Raw genomic sequence first — 15,840 nt, forward strand, 5'->3', positions numbered from 1 at the left:
CAATTGGCTGCAACGGCCCGAGCTGTGCCGGAGCTGCACCGATCCGAAGCCAGGAGCCAGGAGCCAGGAGCCTCTTTTGGGTCTCCCACGCAGGTGCAATTGCTCAAGGACTTGAGCCATGTTCCACTGCTTTCCCAGGCCATATCAGAGAGCTGGATTGGAAGTGGAGCAGCCGGGTCTCAAACCGGCGCCCATATGGGATGTTGGTGCTTCAGGCCAGGGTTTTAACCCACTATGCTACAGCACCAGCCCCAGGCTAAGATGTTTTAATACCCTTAACTGAAACATATCCTTTGACCATGTGAGTTAGTAGTCTCTCTTTGGTCATAAAAGGTTATAATCACAAGTTCTGAAGATGCATCTGTGAACTTTTTTGTTAAGAATGTTTGCATTGCAATATAAATTATTCATAGGAAGTCTTTTGAGATGTATACCTTCCCCATTTGGTATTATAGTTAACCCTTACTTAAACCAGAGTAGTTAGCATAAAAGCAAGTGAAACAGAAAAACCATGCAACTTTTTTAGAGACAGAAGAAAGAAGTGGAAGAAGATAAAGAGCTTCCTTTTTCAGAGCTAGCCTTGATAGGGAAAAAAGACACAGACAATAATATGAAGAACAACTCAGCCCAGGACCTGTACCCAGAGTACATAGGCAGGGCTCCATCAGCAGGGCTGCTGATGTGGTTCACCTCACTCTGGACAGGTCACAGGCCCCATGGTGCTTGCCATGCACATCGTTTCTAGATTTCTTAGGCATGCCCTGCTGTGCTGGATATCTTATGATTCCATTTGTCAACACCAGCTGGACAGGAACCAGTGGTTGATCCAAAGATGGCCCTCCATAGGTAGGCAGTGCCCTGTGGTGATCAGTGTTGCAATATATGCTTAATGAAGGTGCATCTATGCAATCATGGCTGGTGACCCCAATCATATTCTTCCAGAGGCTTTAAATGTGAAACACAAAAAAAGAGCATCAATGAAAGGTAAGGTAGGCTTGGGCAAAAGACACAAGAGGGCAGTTCTGTGAGTCCTTCCAGCAGAGATTCTGAACGTGAAGGTAGTTTGTGGAACTACCAAACTAGAAATTGGCGTTGGAAGTGAGGATGGCCTTTTGTGAACCCTGTTCCCTCTAATTCTACAGATGGGTAACTCTTGCAGTTGCCTAGAGCTTTTGCAGTCCCTGTTATGACTGTTGAGGGGGATTCGATGAGTTTTTCCATGAAAAACATACAGAACTGTATATGGTATACTAGTTGTTCAGCAGATGTTAGCTGTGAACATTAACTATGGGCTAGTTTCTGTGTTGAATGGCAAAACATGGATGATCCCTTTTCATTTTCAACTATCTCTAGGGAGGAAACTAAATGGACCACAGAGAAACTCAATAACTATAAGTTGAGTCAATTAGGAGGCTAAAGCCAGGACTTGAACCCTGATCTCTCTGACTTGAACACAGACCCATATGTCTTGAATGCCTAGATTTCAAGCTAATGAGCTTCATACAATGCCTCTGTTGAAATTTTTCTGTAATTAGGTTGCTGTAAGGATTAAAGATGATGTTTGAAAGCCCCCAGGCAAAATGTACAACAAAAAAGAATAACAACTATTAAGTTTCTAGTGTTTTTCCTTGTGGGATAGAAAAATTTAGAGGAAGAGCCCCACCTTGGGGATTACTTCATGGGCTTAGAGCAAAGAATAATGCCCTCAACCCAAACTTGTTTATTTCTTTTCAGAACAATTATCATTCTGTATGACTGTGGCTTTGGAAGGGGCAATATTTGTTCTTGATTGGATTTTATACTGACATATGAAATGAATAAACATTTTACTTTCTGAATTAGAGTGTATCAAATTCCATTATAGTATCAATAAAATGGAAGAAGCAGTAAATTTAGTTCTGAGCCCTGGGGGAAGAAATCAAATCACAAAACTCAAAATACTCAACATCTTCTCTGGAAGCTGTTTATTTGTTTCTTTTACAACTTTTGAATAAGTAGATACCATTTCAGTATGCGCTATTGCTGCACATATCAAATGCTGCCTAGAAAAAGAGGTGACAACAAATCCTGCCACTCCTGCCTTTGTTGGATGTACTAATAATTACCTTCCTATGACTCCACCTCTCCTATGCACCTCTCCCTTTGTCCTTTTTCCTTCCCCTTCATTTTTTTTATTCTTTTGGGGGGATACACTTTGTACTTATGAAAATATGCAATTAACAGCAGTGCTTCAAACTGGGATAATTCCTTAAACTTCATGCAGCCTGGTCACCTCAGGATACAATTTCTTATTAGGATTATCTTCTGGGTGTTGATTCACCTTGAAAAGAAATAAAGGTTCTCATACACTCTGCATGGCCCCTCTATGATATATATGACATATATATATATAGATAGATATAGATATGACTCTGAAGGATGACAATGCTTACCACTAAAGTATGCTTAAAATGTTTCCTTCCACTTTGAATGGCTGTTGTAGCCAGTGATTGCATGTGTATGAGAAAAGTGTTTTGCCAACTGCCCCATGCAAACCCAAGAGATTATTATATTAACTTGGGTAATGTTCAATTTTTGATGACTGAACCCAGAAACCTTACTCAATAAAAGGGCTTTGACCTCCTACATAAGTGGTAATGGCTGCTGATCCATATTGACAGCAAGGTTACAGATTTGTTGTCTCTTCACTGGTTGAACTATTCACTGGATTAATGGCTGAGCATCTTTCCTTCCTAGAGTTTTGAACAACAATGACTTCTTAGAGAGTGAATTTAAGTTCAAGTGCTCTGAGTTGTGAGAGAGGCTTTAGTGGTAACACAAGCTGAATGACCACATGGCAAATCAGGAAGCAGACTGGTTGGATCCCAGCAGGTATCTGAGGACACGCCCCCAGTAACCTAAGGACCTCCTCCCAGGGCCTACCTCCTAAAAGGTCCATCACCTCCAAAAGGCACCACTGAGGGTGAAGGTGCGGAGAATCCTAAGTCTTTAACACCTGCATATGAGAGGCAGTAAATATTCAAATCATAGCACTTTCCTTTTTCTGGATTTTTCTACTTCCCAGGCACAATGGCATTATTAAAGTAAGTGCCATCAATACCTTTACCAAATTATTGGAGGCTCTCCAGTGTGCTACCAATTCACAGAGCCCTTGGAACAACTTCATGGTCTCCAAAGGATCCAAATGCCTCAGATGGGTGATTTTTCTACAAGAAAAATCTGTAACACCTGGCCTGGCAATTAAAGAACCCCCGACTTCTGCTATTCCTCTACTAAGACTATAAGCTAGGAAATCCCCTTCACAGACCAGGCTCCTGAGAGCGCCCATGCCTTGACCACCTTGACCTTCTCAGTCAGGCCTTATCTTTCCAATCCCATTCATGTCCTTTTCCTCCAGGAAACACTCCTTCAGAAACAGACAGCAGCTCTTCCTTCTGTGTCCCAACACCATTTAACAGATACATTCCATCATTTTACCTCCTACTACTCTAAGTAGCTGTTGTTAGATCTGCTTCCCTCGCTGGCCTGGGAGCTGTATGAGGGCAAGCACTGTGTTTCATTTCCCCCTTTGCATTACCACAGCCAACCACAGGAGGCAAGCGGGTGCCAGCTCATGTGCCAGCTGAGTACTAGCCTAGAGTCCAGAGGTGAGATCTGGATGCCAAATCCAGCTCTGCAGGGACAGTGCTGTGCTTGATAAGCAGAAAAGTAGACTCGAGGCATAAGTGCCCTATATGCACCTTTCCTAATGAGGCGAAGGCTGCATGGACTGGGAGTGCTTTCTGGATGTCCAAACTAGATGGACATCTAATCACAGATGAGCCTGGCAGGCCAAGATGAAATAAGCTATGACTGCTTTTCCATCCTTAGTCTCAACTGTGTCCAGAAAATCTCCATCCCCCCATTAAACCCTCCTTTTCCCTACACTACCAGATTTCTTCTCCTTTTCTTCCCTGGATGGCATTAATCCAGAGTAATACTTCTGACCCATAGCCAGGTGGCAATATAGAATTCCTTTTATTCCTCAGCACAGCACACAAAGTTTCCTTCTTTCACCATTCTCTATCAATACTGCAATAGTACTCATATTGGTTATCACTTCCTATTGCCAGATAAATAACTTAATTTGGAGTGACTTCAAATCAGCTATCTTCAAAGATGAGACTTCACCCAGTCAAAAGATTTCGGGCATTTGGTAGTCTAGGATACTTTATCTAGTTATTTTTAACTAAGATGAGACTAGGGTTCTGAGCAAGTGTATAATTATGGGGAAGCACCTTGCTAATCCTAAGAATGCATGGGCTTCCTTTTATGTGAGACTACTAGCAGTGTGACTTTTACAATATCATTTGGCATTGTAAGAATATCACTCCTGATGACCATCCTAGAATTACTTGGTTTTGATGATCTTGAATTGCTTTAGAGAAATTGCAAATATCCTAGATTCAATTCCAATGCTGCTCTAAATAAGGCTTCCACAGTTACATCTGCAATTGCAAATTTTCCCATATAATCAACTGATATGGAGAACTGAAAAGAACTAGAGCAAGGATTAGTCTAAAAGGAAGAGAATGAATTCCTGCAAGTCCCAAGAGTAATAAAAACACCCTTTAACCTGGTCTCCGGACCAGCTCTGACTGCTCACAAACTTTATGGAGATCTAGGATGGAAACAGTGTTGGCAGAACCCAACATTTCTAGTGGGTCTATCTATCCAGAGCATCAGATAGGCAGCAGGCTCAGTAACAGCATTTCAGCTTCTTTAGTCTGCACATAACCTGGTGTCAGAGAAACAGACACCCCAGGACAAGCAGGGGTCTCACAGTGGGTCATGGTCTCAGCCATCCCATTGGAGGTTCCTTACTCAGAGGTGCATAAGACGTTACCACCTATGGGCAGCACGGTGTACCTAGTTAAGGGGTGCTAGATCTATCTTTCTTGCGATTTCCCAATCAAAAGAAAACAAGGCTTGTTTTATCTGTTATGTGCCATCGTTCTGGGACTTCTTAGGCACATAGTGACTCAGCACACGGATTCAGGATTCTCCTAAATGATATCCCTAATGGTATTGGAAAACTGATTTTTATAATGTAACTCCATTAAAAACAACTTGTGATTTGTAATTAGAACTGGATGTAAATTCAGGCCCTGCCAATCATTTCTATGAGGTAATAAGAAGTTATTTTACTTCTTTATACCTTTATTAACATTTTCATCTGAAAAGTGGAGACAATGCTGTCTTTCCCATCAAAGTTACATATGTTAAATATCATACAAGGGAGATTCAAAAAAGCATAGCTATTTATTACTATTATTATTATTATTATTATGGTTGTATTATTTCCCCTGATATGGGTTTGGTTCTATTTTCTTATGTAATATACCAACCCTGCCACTCAGTCTTAAGTTTGCTTTCCCTCACTGGTGGCTAGAATCCCTTGTGTTACTTTTGAGACATGGTTACTTTCTTGTGCTAGAATTCTTGCCACTCCTGGACTGAAGCTAACTCTTCCTCACACATTATTAGGCTCACTCTAAGCCCTTTTCTCTACTTTTCCTATTTACGTTAGAGGAGGCACTATGCTGAGCAGATCAAAAACATAGTTGTGCTACCTTGGGATATCCTGCTTAAATGCCATGTGCTTTAGTTTCCTTACCTATAAATCGGAGAAGACTAGAACCTACCTCATAGGGTTTTTGGTAGGATTAATTGAGTTGGTATTTGTTACTTCCATAGACTAATGCCTGACATACAATAAGGACAGTAGAGATAATTGTTAAATGAAATAAGTGGAGATTTTGATAGACAATGCTAACATCAGGGATGCATAAAATCAACTCTTTCCCTGCCTAGCTCCTTTCTTTTGGTTTGTCTTGATGCCTCACTCCAGAAATAGTAAGATGGTAGCAGCCAAATCTGAATTTAGACTTAAGGGCAAAAGTTGTCATGCAACTCTGGTCTGAGTCAGGGATATAGGCCAAAGGGAAAAAAGGCTTCAGACAATCTAAAATGGGTTAATCTCATTCATGAGGACCAGGACATTTGGGCTGGTTTTGTGTGAAAATAGAGTTTCCAAAGTATATCTCTTTCAGGGGCTCTCTTGAGCTTTTGTTAAAAGTGACTTTAACATTTACCTTGGGCCTAAGCACAGGATCAACTATGAAGGCTGTGTGTTTTGGTTTTGTAGTTGTTGAAATTTTTAAAGGATCTTTTTGTAATGCTCTCTGAAGATAGTTAGATATTCTCCAGTTAGCCTTGCAAACATCAGGTCTTGTTTGTAAAGCAAAATCTACAGAAATCTGAGTAACTTCTCCATAAGCTGACAGCAAACAGGAGTGTGTATCATTTCCACCTGAGCAGTAACTAACTCTTCACGGAAGGTTTTTAAATCAGAAACTCAAAGTGTGCTCTGCAGACTGGTGACTGACAGTACAGATTTGTAAAGATGGGGCCAGAAATCGAGAATAAGCACTTAGAAACTTCTTTAGCAATTTTCCATTTAATCTACTAATATAAAAGTTTGAATTTGAATAATATCCATTTTCTCATTTATTTTTCTTATAACTCATTTTTGTTGTGCAAAAATTTTTATTTGTGACAGACTGAAAATTTTTTAAAGACTTATCTTTTAGGTGATAGACAGAGCTATAGACACAGAGAGGGAGAGACAGAGAGTGAGCTCTTCCATGTGTGGGTTTACTCCCCCACATGGCCACAATGGCTGGAGCTAGGCCAATATGAAGCCAGGAACCAGGAGCTTCTTCTGGATTTCCCAGGCAGGTGCCACAGCCCAACGACATGGGCCACCTTCCACTGCTTCCCCATGCCATCAGCAGGGAGCTGAATCAGAAGCAGAGCAGCCTGAACTTGAACTGGCACCCATATGGGATGTCAGCGCTGCAGGTGGAGGCTTATCCTACTACACCACAGCAATGGCCCCAACAGATTGAATGTAAAGAAAAACCCACAGACAAAACACAGACTGAATTATCCTTCACTACAGACAGTTTTAAGTGTCTGGAAAGTTCTACTAGCAATTGGTCTAGAGGGTAAGAGCAAGGATTGGATGATGTGGTGTATCCATGGTTGATATGTTTTATATATAAATGCTAGGCTTGTTAAAGAAAAATCTTCATGGAAATTTCAGCTATTATCTAGCTATGTTAAGATCAGTAGATTTGCCATTCTCAGCATAATAATCTATGGCTACTTAAACTTCCGACAACAGGGGTTTAGTTTCAGATCTAAGCTGCATTCTTTATTTCATTGCATCACTTACTACTTAACTGACCTAGGAGACCCAGGTCCTCATTTAACTTGTCTAAGCTAAATTTCTGTCATCTGTAAAGTGTAAAAGCAATACTTATTTCCTAGGGTAGTTTTGAAGCTCAAATAGTCAGAACTCATGTAGTATTCACTATTTGCCAGACTTACAATAATACAGAACTACACTACACATATTCATTTAATCCTTAAAACAACGCTCCAAGGTAGTTTCTATTTTCATACCTACTTTGCAGATTAGGAAACTGAGGCATAAGGGGGTTAACTGACTTGCCTGAAGTCATATAGTTAGAAAAAAATGGAACTGCATTCAAGCTTTCTGCCATATTCTCTTTCATGATTAATCTGAATAAATGCTTGCTCTCAGCTCATCGAATCTCTTTGTCTAAGCTGGGTGGGCTTAGTTAGTGACTCAGTTCCACCTCTTGGTCCCTCAGACGTTACACACACCTGACAACAGGGAGAACTTCTGACTGACACATTTACACTTACTTACTGACACGTTTCATAGGTTCTGGTCAGGTAAAAATGCCATGAGCCAAATATAGCTAATACTCCAACTGCCTACACTGCCAACATGGACGTCAGCATCGGCCAATTTCTCACTTTATTTACCTGACCATCTATTTGTTCAACAACTATGTTTTGAAAGACAAAGATGTAATGATATACGTATCACTTTTTTTTTTTTTTTTTTTAATTTTTTTTGACAGGCAGAGTGGACAGTGAGAGAGAGAGACAGAGAGAAAGGTCTTCCTTTTGCCGTTGGTTCACCCTCCAATGGCCGCCACGGCCAGCGCACTGTGGCCGGCGCACCGCGCTGATCCAATGGCAGGAGCCAGGAGCCAGGTGCTTTTCCTGGTCTCCCATGGGGTGCAGGGCCCAAGCACTTGGGCCATCCTCCACTGCACTCCCTGGCCACAGCAGAGAGCTGGCCTGGAAGAGGGGCAACCGGGACAGAATCCGGCGCCCCAACCGGGACTAGAACCCGGTGTGCCGGTGCCACAAGGCGGAGGATTAGCCTAGTGAGCCGCAGCGCCAGCCACGTATCACTGTTAAAAAGGTGAAGTTTCTTGGGTTAGATGGACCTATACACCCGGATGTGGAAGTGGGAAGACGAGAAGGAGCAGGGGTTTGAACATATGGTCCTCCCCCATTTAGAGGCTGCTTCCCCACTGTTCCAGGCCAGGGTGGCTTCTCAGCTCATCAGCAGACAGCTACATGTAAGAATCAACCATCTACTCATTCAAAAGCTACAGTCTTGGTCTAGTACAGCAAAGAAAAGAGAGAATAGGTTTTCTGAGTAGTAGTGTAAGTACAGGTTCATTAGATCCTGAAGGTCTTCAATATTAAAATCTGCTAAAGAAGATTCAAGGACTTTTATATGGTTTTAATTTTAGTTTGGATGTTGAATGCCCCTCTCTAAAGGCTGCAAGCTAATAGTTTCATTTCCAAAGTTTCATGTTAGTGGGTCTAAGAGCGTGAGAACTTAATCTAATTATGGTACTTAGAGGTGGGGCCCTTGAGAGGTGATTGCTCACTAGTGTGGGCTCCTTGATTAAGTGCAGGTGTCTTTATGAGTGTCACAGGGACAGATATGCATGCTCCCTCTTGTCATGTGATGCTCTGTGCCACCTTGGAACTTTGCCAGCAAGAACACCAGCTCTAGATGCCAAACCAGTGAAGCCATCCAATCATGAGCTGTGAACCTCCAAAACCATGAGACCAAAATAATGTCCTTCCTTCACACAGAGTTTGTTTAGAGGTATTTTATTCTATGAACAATAAGCTGACCAACACAGACTTCCAAATCTGTAATGAGATTTCTTGGGTGTAGGTTGTCCTTCATCTACACTTCAGCTCTGAATGCCTCTTCAGGTTCCATCTCAAATAGCGTTTTGATTCCATATCTCCCTGCATCCCCACCTGCCTCATTCTGAGCAAAATTGGCCAGTCCTTTCCTAGTGCTCCAACTGTATTCTGGGCATAGATTTGGTAAACATTTATTACACTGCAGTTACAGTTGGAAATGCATAGATAGCTAAGATTTCAGCCCATAAGTAGATTGTGTCTTAGTTATCTTTATATCACAGTGCCCAGGGCAATGAACACTTTTGGATGTCTGAGGTTCTTTTGCGGTGCCCCAGTGAGTGTCAATCTGTCCTGGCAATAACTTTTATGGTGTCTGAACTGAAGATGAAAGAGAATTTGTAGCTGGGCCTTCTCCATTCCAAATACAAGTTAGTCATGGGGATTTCATGAGTCTCTTAGTGGTAATCTTGTACCCTACCATTCACTTCTAGGGATAATTTCCTCTAGTAACAAAATCTTTTTGGATAACAATGGTTTTGCTCCAAAACCAATCTTTCCTAGTATTAATGTGTTGAGAATTCCCATTCATTACAGTTTCCTCAAGGGCTCCAGCCTTTCCTAAGGCTAAACCATCATTGTTAGCATGTCTATTTCTATGCATCTGTGGCAAACACAATTAACTGCCTACTCATTTTCTTCTTTACAAATAAAATAAAACAGAGAGAAGAACCCCCCACCACCACCACCACCAAAGAATGGATTATGATTAGTTTATGGCTTGATATATGACCCCATTCTAGCCAATGAGATAAAAGGTGACGTTGGTTCAGAAAGGATCCCCTATCCAGAGGGGGGGGGGGGGACACCAAGAACAAAATCAAGTAGCACAGTAGGAAGAAAATCTTTTCTCCCATGGCTTCCTTTCTGCTTGGGACACAACACAAAGGGATTCTGGGAAGAACGGGAGCCATTTGTAACAAGAAGGTAATAACTTTGGGAATGAAAGGCCAACATCCTAAGGGTGAGAGATCAGAAACATAGTAAGAAAGTGGGTACCATTGTTGAGCAACTGAAATAACACCAGAAATATTACCCTTTGACTTCTTTTTATACGAGAAAATAACATCCTAATTTTTTAAGCCATTGGTCTTATTTTCCATTCCTTGCAACCAAAAGTTTTCTGGTTGATTTATTTCCTATAGCTCTTTTTGCTGCTTCTCTCATGAACTCAAGCTTACCTCTTTTTTCTTTCACAATATTTCACGGGAACTAGTATCCAGCTTTCCTGAGTCCTACTCTCCCCTGGAGAGATCCAATGTACTGGAAAGCTTAACTATGAGCTTTTCCTATAGAAGTTCAGGGATAAATCCTTTTTTGTTTTATAGCTGCAGTCCCTTAGATAGTAATTGCATTCCATAGGTTCCTTATACAAAATTCTGAAATGAACAAATGTAGCCCCAACTACATTTATAAGGTACATAAGAAGTCACTTCATCACTGGGTCCTCAGGGTTCAACTCAAAAAACAGAACACAGCAGATGTTCAATAAACATTTGTTGGGTATATGAATGAACAGGAACTGTTAATGGATGCATGATGCCATATTTGAAGTGTCAGAGACAAATTTGTTTGTCAAAGGCATTGAGATTATAAATACCAAGAATATTGGATTATTAAGATCAAGTGATGCGAAGCAGTATAAAAAGTCAAACTCTTACATTCTGGACCCAGGCTCTACGCTTTAGATTTAGGCTCATCAGCTACTAGTAGCAAGGTAAGCCACTTCATCTGCCTCACTCCATTGTCCTCATTTGCAGAAATAAGGATAATAACAGGTAGTTCTTCATGGATATCTTTGAGGGTAAAATAGAATCATAACATAAAACATGCAGCACAATTCCTGGCATGGAAAAAAGTTCTAGAAAACAGAATTAAAAGATGAATTCATTTTGATGCAAAAAGTTTGGAAATCCAGGCATACAGGTGTCTGCAAAAGTTCATTGGCAATGCATATTATGGAAAAACAATATACAGATCTTGAAAATTTTTACACCAAAAGAAACATCTTTTCATTCTATTTTCCACAAACTTTTTGAAGTACCATTGTATATTAGCTACTATTATTGTCTCTACTTTGCGTAGAAATAAAATTCTTCAGGAGGTATGAAAAAGGAATGTGGTTTAGAACTGACAAAGCTGGGTCATCTTAGGCAGATCTGACGCAAACGCGGTTGAGTTGAAAGGGGGCAGTTTGGGTTTAGGTGGCTTATTTTGTTCACAGTTTGCAGAGGGAAAAAGCCAAGCAGATGGCACAGTGACACTAAGGATGAGAGCCCACTGTTGCTAGAGGTAGTAAAAGTGGAACCCATTGGCTGCCAGCTTGGCTGAACTTCAAACAAGTCCCATAATGGGTGTAACTTGCTCCAAGGAGGGGCGGGAACTTGGTGTGAGGCTCTCTAAAGCGTGAAGAACAGCATCATAACATTCAAGGCAGCTTGACTCGGAGCTGGGTGCCAGCCACAGGCAGGCTGGGAAGAGGGTGTCAGAAAAATCGCAGGCAGTGCACCTCGCGGAGAGACTCCAGAGATGGGATGCTTTGAAAACCCCTGACTCCACAACCACGACAAATTACCAACAGATGGCGTGAGTCACAGGCGGGCAGTCAGAATGAGGCATCTGCAGGCGCGTGGCAGAAGCCCTGCCCTGCTGGGCTGAGCAGGACAGACGTAGGTCCCAGCCCAGATGGCTGAGAAGGTCACCAGGAGGGACACTAGCTGAACACGCTCTACTCCAGAAAACGGGTACAACCTGTAAGACCTGCAATGGCTTCCCAGGAGCAACTAACCCAAAATAGCCTGGTCTGGCAAAGCCTCCCACTTCAATTTGGGCTTGTTGATTACAAGAAATTAAAATGTAATGGAGTTCGACACACTACCACAGTATTTTAGACAGAAGGGATTTGAGAAAAGGGCAGAAGCAGGAAGTTCATTCTCAGCTTCCCTGCTACCCTTCTTCTGTGAGACCAACAATAAAACCCAGGAGGGACTCTCTGACCTGCCTTTAAAGTAGGTCAGAAGACTCTTATTGGAGATGTGCCCCCATCTTGCCCCACACAACACCCCCACCCCTAGATGAAAGGAACATCCTTATCTTCAAAGACATAGAGAAGAGTCTGAACAAACCAACCTTGCCAGGTTTCCTCCAGTTTATGACCATTACATGTACCCAATCATACTTCCCCACAACTGTCCACTTTTCCATCAAACCCAGCACAAAAAATGCACAGATCTGCCTTTTCCTTCAGGTCCTTAGTTTTCCTAATGAACACTCGCTCCTGGGAGTTAAAGAAATTTATAAGCTCTTCTCTTGCTAATCTGTCTTTTATTAGGCTCCTCAGTCACCAACTTAGATCTTTTCTCTCCTACAAATGGATCCAGGGAGGAGGGAGTGAGATGAAGAGCCTGGGAACACAGCTCACCGGGGAGGCATTTGGCAGAAAAAGGCCACTGCTTTCCATTCTTGAAGCTTATTTGATATGCTTACTTGACAAACTTCCTTTCTCTTGCACAGGTTTAGTTGCTAGTTGGGAAAATCTTGAAGACATATATGTATTCTCCATATTTCCTCTGATATTATTCTATAAAACTTGGTCATGCACACACACAAAAACTGAAACAGCATCTGTAAAAATTCCAGAATTTTTTGTTCTATCATCATTACAGAAACACATGGCACATGCCCTGACAGAGACCTGCAGTAATAAAATGAAATACTAAATCCTATTTTTAAAAAAAACCTACCAGGTACAAAATAAATTCCTTATAGTATCCCTTTTGTAGATACTATAGGCACTATAGGGACTCTATAAGGCACATGTCCTATCATGTACAATGGATAGAACCACTTCCCAGCCTACTTTTGCTACCAGAGTTCCAGCTTCTCATATATGGTTCATCTTTAAATCCCTGTTACCTTGTACCCCATCTAATTTTTAATGGGTCCTCGGTCAACAACTGAAGACTGACTGACTGAATGAATATATGAATGCATGTAGGGATATGAATAATTAGTTCATCAGAAAAGGGCAATGGAGCTCAAGGGGAATGATCCCTTTGCTGCATTCCAAGACACACTGATAGAAATTCATTTCATCCTTATCTCCCAACTGTCTGATTCTGAACTTAGAGAACTTAATTGTAAGCTGAGGTAGACATTTCTCTTCTCAAGAAACTCTTCAGATATTTAAACTAAAGGAATAAAGTTGACTAATCACTCTTCAAAAAACGATAACTGGAAATACTAGATTAAAAAAAAAAGAACACATCAGGCAACCCTGGCTGGCTGGGTTTTTCCCTCCTTCCTACTTATTTCTCCAGTAGTCACACTCCTTTTTTTCCATATAAAGAGAACTCCCAGTCACTATTTAATCAATATTTTCCTCTTTTGAAACAAAGCTCTAGAAAGGCATGTGATGTTCCCAACCAGGTAGGGGAGGGAAGCTCCTTTGGAAAACTCAAAGCATAATAACTAATCACTCTAATCTACCTTTCAAAGAAGGCAATTGACAAAAGCAACAGAGGGCTACTGCACTGTTGCAGTTTTTCCTGTGAAGCAAAATGACTTTTTCTTCTTTTATGATAATGTATGCATGTGTGAAAGTTGAATAGATCATGAAAAGAAATCTTTGACCTTTGAAAAGGCTAATTACCTAGTGTTTTATTTAACAGTGAATAGGACCAACTGTCAAAGTCCAAGTCTCTCTGTCCTCCCCAGCCCCTGCAGGATGGGCAGAGGTGTATTTTGGGAATCTGTAATTTTTACAGCATCACCACCTGCCCATCAAGCACCATGGACAGGAGCCAGTCAGGCCAGGGCTGGCTCCCAGCAGCATCTAATACAATATGGATCCTTTTGTTATTAGAAAGAAAGAAAGAAAAGACTTCTGCAATGATTTACTGACTCAGTAAACTCTGTACTTGATGGAGAAAGAGTAACAGTTTACTGCCATCTAGCCTAAGGCAGTTTCCCAAATATATGTAAATAGTGTTCACTTCCTCAAGTTTCCTGGGCTCTACTTTAAGTGAAATAAATTTATCAACCAATATCATGCAATCCCAGCCAGACTTTGATTTTCAAATCCAAGAGATTTTGGATTTTAAAATTGAACTAAGAAATGTTTTTAGTGCCAGATAAAGTCACCTGTATGGTCCAGACCTCTAGGTGGTGATCAATGGAATCACCTCACACCTCAACCAGTTTCTAGGCTGCAGGAACAAGAGTGGGTAGTTCCTGGAGTGGGGGCAGACTTCAGGGATGGAACACCTTGCTCCATTTGTGGTCTCCCAGGTTTCTGGCTGCTTCATGTACAATTTACATAGCAGTATTTGGTTCAGGAGGCCTAGCTGGGGCCTGACAGCCTCCAAAGTGCAAGGTGTCTGGTGCATAACAAATCTTCCCAGGCAGACGAATCAATTCATTCACAGGCTTTTATTGGGGTTCCGCTCCCCAGCGAGGTTAGGTTCTGCGGTCCCAACAGAGCAACAGACCGCGGGGCCGGGAAAGTCGCGCGTCAGAGATTGGGAGAGCTCCTTTTATAGATTCAGGGCATGGGAGTTAAAGGTTGAGGCCGGTCTGATCCTCACTGGTTGACCTTTAGGCACCCGCAGGGACCTTGACAAGGACTTTTCTTCCCAGCAAGTTCAGGTAGGGACTTCTCCATTCCCGGAAGTACAGGCCTTCCTCCTTGCAGATCCCAAAGCTACCACAAAGTAGAAGAAAGAAGAGACATGAATAGCACGTTACTCTGCAAGAAAGTGTGGGTTTTCTTTTTAAATATTGATTTATTTATTTGAAAGGCTGAGTAACAGAGAGAGAGGAAGAAGTGGGGGGAGAGGGAGAGAAATAGGGAGGGATGGAGGGAGAGAGAGAGAGAGATATTTTTCTATCTGCTAGTTCACTCCCTAAATGGTCACCATGGCCAGAGTAGGACCAGGCTGAAGCTAGGAGCCTTGGAACTCCATCCAGGTTTCCTATGTGGGTGGCAGGGGTCACAGCACTTGGGCCATCTTCCACTGCTTTCCCAGGCACATGAGAAGGGAGCTGAGGGGGAAGAACAGCCAGGACTGAAGCTAACACTCATAAGGGATGCTAGCATCACAGGTGGCAGCTTAACCCGCTGGGCCACAACACCAGCCCCACCAACAGTATAGGCTTTTATGTTCATTTGCTCTACCTTCCACACACAGGCATTTATTGATACACAAGATTTAGGGTTAGAAACCAATGGAGCCCATGGGGGTACATGGAACAAAATGGCAGATAGAAGGAATGGAAAGCAGAGGAAAGGACCCTGTAAAATGTGCGATCCTGAGGAAAATAAATTGAATTCAGGAAGCTTTGTTTCTGTCATAAAGGGAAAAGGGAGTAAAAAACTTAATTCTAAGAAGTTTATGATAACAAAAAAGTAAACCATTCAAGACATTTTCCTTTTTTAAAAATGACGGCTAGAAAATCAATTTTGAATTCAAAGAGAAAATACTGCTTTCTAGAATTTTGGTATAGAAGCATCTTGGGAAAGCAGGTATGTGGGGGATGGTGAGATATTACCTTTCAGGGGCAGGCGCCGTGGCTCACTAGGTTAATCCTCCGCCTGTGGCACCAGCACTCCAGGTTCTAGTCCCGGTTGGGGCGCTTGGTTCTAGTCCTGGTTGCTCCTCTTCCAGTCCAGCTCTCTGCTCTGGCCAG

The 15,840-nt window shown here is 41.9% G+C and overlaps 1 protein-coding gene across 5 annotated transcripts in view; it reads right to left on the bottom strand.

The window, feature by feature from the left end:
- AIG1 (androgen induced 1) overlaps positions 1 to 15,840 on the bottom strand; it is a 358,237-nt gene that overhangs the window by 135,669 nt on the left and 206,728 nt on the right. Inside the window, exon 4 of one of the 5 annotated variants that reach the window (XM_051855318.3) lies at positions 14,569 to 14,854. The exons of the other annotated variants lie outside the window; for them this stretch is intronic. Coding sequence (XP_051711278.1) covers positions 14,735 to 14,854 — 120 coding nt within the window. The 3' untranslated portion in view covers positions 14,569 to 14,734. Of the gene's footprint in view, positions 1 to 14,568; positions 14,855 to 15,840 lie in introns of those variants that run through there. 5 annotated transcript variants of the gene reach the window in all.

This window comes from Oryctolagus cuniculus, chromosome 5 (genome assembly GCF_051225735.1).
Source record: "Oryctolagus cuniculus isolate XC-2025 breed Fujian yellow rabbit chromosome 5, ASM5122573v1, whole genome shotgun sequence".
NCBI classification, from domain to species: domain Eukaryota; kingdom Metazoa; phylum Chordata; class Mammalia; order Lagomorpha; family Leporidae; genus Oryctolagus; species Oryctolagus cuniculus.